The sequence below is a fragment of the Juglans regia genome, chromosome 14 (assembly GCF_001411555.2).
Source record: "Juglans regia cultivar Chandler chromosome 14, Walnut 2.0, whole genome shotgun sequence".
Classification (NCBI taxonomy): Eukaryota; Viridiplantae; Streptophyta; class Magnoliopsida; order Fagales; family Juglandaceae; genus Juglans; species Juglans regia.
The window spans coordinates 7,201,427-7,208,639 of record NC_049914.1 but is presented as its reverse complement, the minus strand read 5'-3'; the positions used below and the strand labels follow the sequence as shown (position 1 = coordinate 7,208,639).

Below are 7,213 nucleotides of genomic sequence, written 5' to 3'. Positions count from 1 at the left end.
TTATGTACATAACCTATCTACTTTAGGGTCTCTCGTGAGGCAAGAAAAGAGCTGATGAATATTGTAGGGGCCCAAAAAAGTAACGAAGTCCTAAGGATCAATGTAACGGAAAGTTGGAAACTGGTGCTAAAAACTCGAAACGACATCGTTCCCCAATTGCGTAGAGCCCAAACGGCATAGAATTAGCCACGTCGTCTCCCGCCACCACCAAAAGTCAAATACCGGGCATAGCCCTAGAATGAAAATATTATTCCATGAGTATCCGTATTCCTTTATGGTCTCTGTCTAGCTTGAATTGTGTTCATTTCCGAAGGCAGAAAGGTCAATCGCCTACTTCATATTCTAGGGGCATTTCAGTAGTTTAATACTCAATGCCCTTCGGGCGAATGGTCGGTTTACTATTTTTCTTCGCTACCAATATCAGTTCTGGGTCTCTTCGTTTCCATTTCTGATTCCTGATTCCTCGTATCAACATCATCGTTGGGTCCTTGTTGGTTTCCAAAGATGGCCCCACAAACCAGAAGAACGTCTTTTCCGAAAGTAGTCATAGAGAGAGACTCCGACTCTGAACCCAGCTCGTCAGAAGAAGAAGAAGAAGAAGGAGAAGAAGATGAAGACAACCGAGAAGAAGAAGAAGCGGAAAGAGGGGAAAACGAAGAAGGGGAAGAGGAGGAAGCTTTGGAGAACAAAAACGGAGAGAGAAAGGCAGAAGGTTTGGATGCGAAGAAGAAAGGCAAAGCGCCCATTACTCTTAGTCTTAAGAAAGTTTGCAAAGTAAAGGCTTACCCAACAAGGTGCTCTAATAGCGGTTTGATACCCCATTTCGTTCATTGTTTTGATTTATTCTTTTTATTGGTGGTGTTTCAGGTTTGCAAAAAGGCGGGTCATGAAGCGGGATTCAAGGGGGCTACTTACATAGACTGCCCAATGAAACCTTGCTTTCTCTGCAAAATGCCCGGTATGTTTTAAGTTTATTCTTTTTTTAAAAATTCTTATTTCTGCTAATAAAACCGCAATTAGGATTTCTTTTTTTCCTGTTCACTTCATTTGTTAATTTCTTGTTATCACCTTCTAGCATTATAATTTTATAACTTTATATTGCACACATTGTTAGCAAAATTGTAATTGGTCTTATTATGATGTTGGTTATGTGTTTGGCATGTGGGTTTTGTGAATTGAAGGCCACACTACAATGACATGCCCGCATCGGGTGGCTACTGAGCATGGGGTCATCCCTGCACCCCGCAGATCTACCCGTAACCCATTGGAATATGTCTTTGAGCGCCAGCTCAGACCAGACATTCTTCCGGTAAGCCTTCACTCGACTATCTGCTTGTTTTTCATGAGCATGCCATGTAGTATCCAAGTCTTTTTTACATATTAAATTCTCTTTTAAGCAGCATGAGATTACATTTAGTTCTGAGAGTTTGTTTGCTGCATGATAGGAAAGCTTGATGTGTTAGAACCGCTCTGTATTTACTTATTGCTATACTTTAGCTACTGAGTTTGGTCAATTACGTGGCTATGATGTTGAGCATGGGTGATCCTGGGAGGACGATCAATTTAGCGTGAGATATGTTTGTATATCTGCTTTCATTGCTGGTGAAGACCATAAGGCTGGCAGTTTAGAGATTACTTTCATTTTTTCTTAGGAAGGAGAGGCAAGGTACTGAATTTTTTGAATTACCTTTGCTAAATCTGTATTTGAAGCAATAACGGCATGACTCTAAAACTTCAGAGTCCAAATGAGAAAACTGGGCTGCGTCACTGTGGGCTTATTCTGCCTTTCTTCTCCGAGTCCTTTTTTTTATAAATGCAAAACAGGACTCCTTCAACGAATCAACAGGTTGGAACTTCCAAATCTTTAGCATAGATTTAAGATGGAGTACAAATCATGAAATAGTGGTTGTAACTCGTTCGTATGAAAATGTTCTCAGTCATAATTATATGCTTGAAACAGCTATTACAATTCAACTATTTGGTTCATTTTCTTTCTTGTCATTCGAGCATATATGTTTGAGATATCAGTACATTTCATACTTTAAGCCGAGTGATCTAGTGTTGCATTTTGTTTCAAACTTGACTTGTTTCTTGATTTACTGGTCTTCATGGAGCTTTATTGTTGAAAAGTTATCTATTAGGGGTAATATGCAGTGTTCACCATAATGAATTTGTTGCATCTTTTATCGTCTGTTCAATAGATCAAACCGACATTCGTAATCCCAGATCAGGTGAATTGTGCGGTTATAAGATATCATAGTAGACGGGTAACATGCTTGGAGTTTCATCCTACCAACAATAACATCCTTTTATCTGGAGATAAGGTCAGTCTCACCTCCGTTTATGCCATTAATTGGTTTAAATTTGATCTCCTGTGCTTTTTTTATGATAATTGACACCCGGTCCTTTTTCCCTGTGTGATGTTAAAGAAAGGACAAGTTGGAGTCTGGGATTTTGCCAAAGTGCATGAAAAGATGGTTTATGGAAATGTACACTCTTGTATCGTGAATAACATGAGGTTAGTTATCTCTATGAAGCCACTTATAAAAAAAAAAGTTATCTCTACGAAGCCTAGCTCATATATATGCGTGGGTGTTAGTTAACTCTATGAAGCCATAACCGATGTGCGTGTGTGTTTATATAAATTCAAAGTCAGAAGGCTGAATAGTATCTAAACACTTACAGATTCAACCCTACAAAGGATGATTCGGTATATGCTGCGTCCTCAGATGGAACCATTAGTTGCATTGACATGGAGACTGGAATTTCATTATCTCTGATGAACCTTAATCCTGATGGGTGGCAGGTGATATTTCCTTCCATTTTCTTTCTGGTGTTTATAGAAGTGACTTTTCATGTTACCTTGCAAATCTTGAGTGTGTAAAGTTGTTTCTAATTCTATATCTAATCTATTGGACTTACCACTAAAGGCTGTATTTCTGATTTTCCAAAGTCTATGCTAAATGTTTATTCTTGAGAATGACAATCTGTGCCACAAATTTTTGTAAAGTTCCGTTAACGAGTTTTAGAGTGCAAAGCAGTCTCTTTCTCCCCTGTGCAGAGTAACATTTTACTTTATGGTATATATGTTTTAAATTAATAGTATGTGTACCAAGGCTTTTGGATCGAGGTATCATTAGCCAAAGTAGGCACTGGCAAATCGGGCAAGATACCCTGACTCGGTAGTGTTGATTTGTTTAGTTTTGAATATGGAACTGCCTACCAATAGAAATCTGTGGATTTGATTTAAATGTTGATTTGGTTTCTGAAATCATTTCAAGTTTAAGGATACTATTTTAAATGAAGATCATTTCTGCTTATTTTTCAACAGTGAATAGGGATAATGATTGGAAAAGGCGAGGTGAGCAGGGGGATTCCCTGCCCCTCTCCTACCTCTTGTGGGATTTTAGATTTTCTTTGGGAGAAGGGGTGTGATTAAAAGAGAATGAAAGAGAGTGCTTTTGGACTTGTATGGTGAATTAACTCTTGTATTACGTCATTAGGACTTGGTTATATATGGTTTATCTGTAGGGTCCAAGCAGTTGGAGGATGCTCTATGGCATGGATGTCAACTCAGAGAAAGGCCTTGTGCTTGTTGCTGATAACTTTGGTTTTCTCTACTTGTAAGTATTTTCCTTACTTGGCTGCTTTTGTTGCAAATAAATAATTGTAAGGTTAGAAAGATGAAATGCAAGCATTTGTTGGAAAGTGCACCCAACTAGAAAGATGATTTAGTCATACAGTTGGCAATATGTTTTAACATTTTTTGCTGTGTTTGTTAAACTTGTGTTAGAAGTCTCCCTTCCGCTTTGCCTACTATTGGAATAGTTACGTTATAGTATGATATATATTTGTACTATTTTATAATAGCAGGTTGCTACTTCATCACATTTTGATGAATGTTTACTCAATTTGTCATATGCTACCTAATTGGTGGGATCAAACTGACACTGCATGGTGGTACTAATTATGTAATATTGTTTCTATTTGGTTGATGCCAGTAATGATAATCTGGCTCTTTGTTTTTTAAATTACAATGACATGGTTAGAATATTTAATTAATGTTACTTTTTGCTTAGAAATCTGCTTAGGGCTTGTATGTCAGAGTACTATGCTATAATCTTTGAACTAATTGAAGTGATATTGAGGTGAAAACTTGTACTTATGACATGTATGCTTCTGATCATATTGTTGAAAATCGTCTGAGTAGACTGGGAAAGGTGAAAAAAGGAAAAAAGAAGGGGATGGGGGAGAGGGAGAGGGAGGACGAAAGGAGGGAGGGCAGGAGGGCAGGAGCAAAGTGCTTGGAATGCTGTGAATGTGAAGTAGTCTTCTCTATTCTACTTTTTACCAGTAATATATTTCTATGAGCAGCAGACATACTTACAGTCAGGTTTGATTTTCTCTTATGGCATACTTAAGAGTGGATACTCGCTCTAACAACAAAATTGGGGAAGCAGTTTTGATCCATAAGAAAGGAAGTAAAGTTGTTGGACTCCACTGCAATCCTGTTCAGCCAGACCTTCTTTTGAGCTGTGGAAATGATCATTTTGTAAGCTTTTAAATGTAATTAGATTTTATTATGAGAAATAGTGATTTATTTTTGGTTCTTTCCCCTTTGTGTACCTGAGCATTAGTGGGTTTTCTGCTATTCTCTCACATTTATTAATTAATTATTTTCAAATATCATTTTGATGAAAGTTTAGTTGTTCTGTTAATGCATCTCAATTCTTCTGCAAATTGTAAATATGTGGTCCTATATGAATTTACTCTGAAATATTTTTCTGGTTGTAATATCCTTATATATGGTTTCTGCTCTGCAGGCTCGTATATGGGATATGCGTCGAATGGAAGCTGGATCTTCCCTCTATGCTCTTGCACACAAGCGAGTTGTTAACTCAGCATATTTTTCTCCACTGTCGGGCAGCAAAATCCTAACTACATCGCAAGACAATCGCCTTCGTATATGGGATTCTATATTTGGTGATTTGGACTCTCCAAGCCGAGAAATTGTGCACAGTCATGATTTTAATCGACATTTGACTCCTTTTAGAGCTGAATGGGATCCAAAGGTGATATGTTAGTTTATGTTTGTAATATTCTTATCACACTTTGAATCTTTCTTTTCCTCTGGAAATTCCAATACTTTTTTGCTGCAGGATCCATCAGAATCCCTGGCAGTTATTGGTCGTTACATTAGTGAAAATTATAATGGAGCTGCCTTACATCCTATTGATTTCATAGACATCAGCACAGGACAGCTAGTTGCTGAGGTCATGGATCCAAACATCACAACTATTAGTCCGGTGAACAAGCTACATCCACGTGATGATGTTTTGGCGACTGGTAGTTCAAGGTTTGAACTTAACTTATCAACTTATAATCTTATGTGTTGAAGCTTTGTTTATGTGCCTCCGTTATGTATTTGATAGGTAGATATCTATGACATTCAGTAACAGAGGAAGGATTTATGCTGCTTCTTCTTCTTTTCAAATAAATAAATCTTGTGATATATTGCTTTAGTTTGTGTTTGCTGCCTTATGTGGTTAACCACACTGCTTTTTAGATCGCTCTTCATATGGAGGCCTAAGGAAAAGTCTGAGCCTGTGGAACGGAAGGATGAACGGAGGATAATTGTTTGTGGAAGAGCTGAGAAGAAGCGGAGTCGAAAGTTTGGGGATGAAAGTGATGATGATTCTGGTGATGACAAATTCACCTCCCAGAGCACGAAGCTGAAGTCCAATAAACCTGAAAGGAATTTAACCCGCTGTTCTAATAAGGTCAAACGGTAATATAATGCAAAATGTGAACTTTCATGTCCGTTTTTGGTTTTGGTGCTGAGAGTGGATTTTGAAGCATTCATCTTTATCTTCCATCTCGGGAGTACTTTCAGAGCTGTTCTTGAAGCTTTCCATAGGCCATCTCTGTACACAGAGCTATTTTGCCACCTTTTGCTTAGCCTTTCAGGCAAAAGCCTTTTTGATTTCTTACCCGGTGCGGTCTTCAGCATCTTACTTTATTTTGCTTTACATTATGCAATTCCTTTTTGCTTCAGTGTAAAATACTAACTGGGGTGCATCCATGCATGCAGCCTCTTGGGTATGTTGTTTCAGCATGTTGGATTGTGCATCACTTTTAATATTTTACGTATAAATGTATGAGTTTTGCTATACAATTTTCACCCACTCCACATTTTTTTTAATTGTTTAATTTTTTAATATTTATTTTGAATTTATTTTTTTAAAATTATTTCAAATTTTCTATTCATTATTCATATAATAAATATTTAATAAAAGAAAAAAATAATAAAAATTAAAAAAAATATAAAGTGTGGAGTGTGAGGATGTTGTGAAGATTTTTTGTAAATGTATTTATTTATTTATGTGAGTTTTGTGTGCATGGGAGTCTACCCATACTTCTGCAGGATTTCCTTGAATTGACATCTGCATCTAGGGTTGGAATCGGTTCAGTTTGATTTGGTTTTGGATATATTTTGAAACCAATTAAACCGGTTTAAGTTGGTTTTGAAATTTTGAGAATCGATACAGACTAATTTATCTAGAAAATTAGAACTTTTGATTTTTTTGATTTCCGTTCGGTTGGTTTTACATGTGATTCCGTTTTGTGATATTCCGTTTTGAATTTTTTTGTTGGGTAGTTGGTTTTTCTGATCTATGTGAAAATTTCTTTTATCCCACATATGATAGTCCAAAATTTAGTTTTCAAAAACACCATGTATATAACCACAAAAAATGTTTAAAAATGTACTTATAAAAAATGTATTTATATATACCATATTATATATGTAAGCATGTAACTTAATATATAAGGATAAATAATAACATAGTAATAACTTAATATTAATATTCAAGTTTAAGAGTAAATTTATATCCAATGAAGCATAAATAATAAGATTAAAAAGACGTTATATTAGTTTTATAATATGGATAACATATAATATAAAAAAATTTAAAGACATAATTTTTTTTGGTTTGATTCAATCCAATTTATCTAACCGAATTTCAATCGATTTCAATTCTTAGGAATCAAAAACAACCGAACCACCGGTTTTTTCTTAGATCATCAAAGCAAGCTAAACAAACAAGGAAATGAAAAGAACTAAACGTGTGGACTGATGACATTCCAAGCCAATCTGCGTATGTAAGAATTAAACCCACTTTTGTCATGTGATGGTGTCAAGGACACGGGTGAC

At 36.2% G+C, this 7,213-nt stretch overlaps 1 protein-coding gene across 1 annotated transcript; it reads left to right on the top strand.

Annotated features, from left to right (window-relative positions):
- Window positions 1-398: 398 nt before the first annotated feature.
- On the top strand, window positions 399-6,054 carry LOC109009014 (protein DAMAGED DNA-BINDING 2-like). Its single transcript, XM_018989336.2, has 11 exons — window positions 399-774; window positions 868-958; window positions 1,182-1,309; window positions 2,202-2,324; window positions 2,430-2,518; window positions 2,686-2,806; window positions 3,532-3,623; window positions 4,423-4,552; window positions 4,824-5,072; window positions 5,160-5,356; window positions 5,567-6,054. Exons 1-11 carry the CDS (start codon window positions 505-507, stop codon window positions 5,790-5,792), a joined length of 1,716 nt encoding a protein of 571 aa, XP_018844881.1. The 5' UTR covers window positions 399-504; the 3' UTR covers window positions 5,793-6,054.
- The last annotated feature ends 1,159 nt before the right edge of the window (window positions 6,055-7,213 follow it).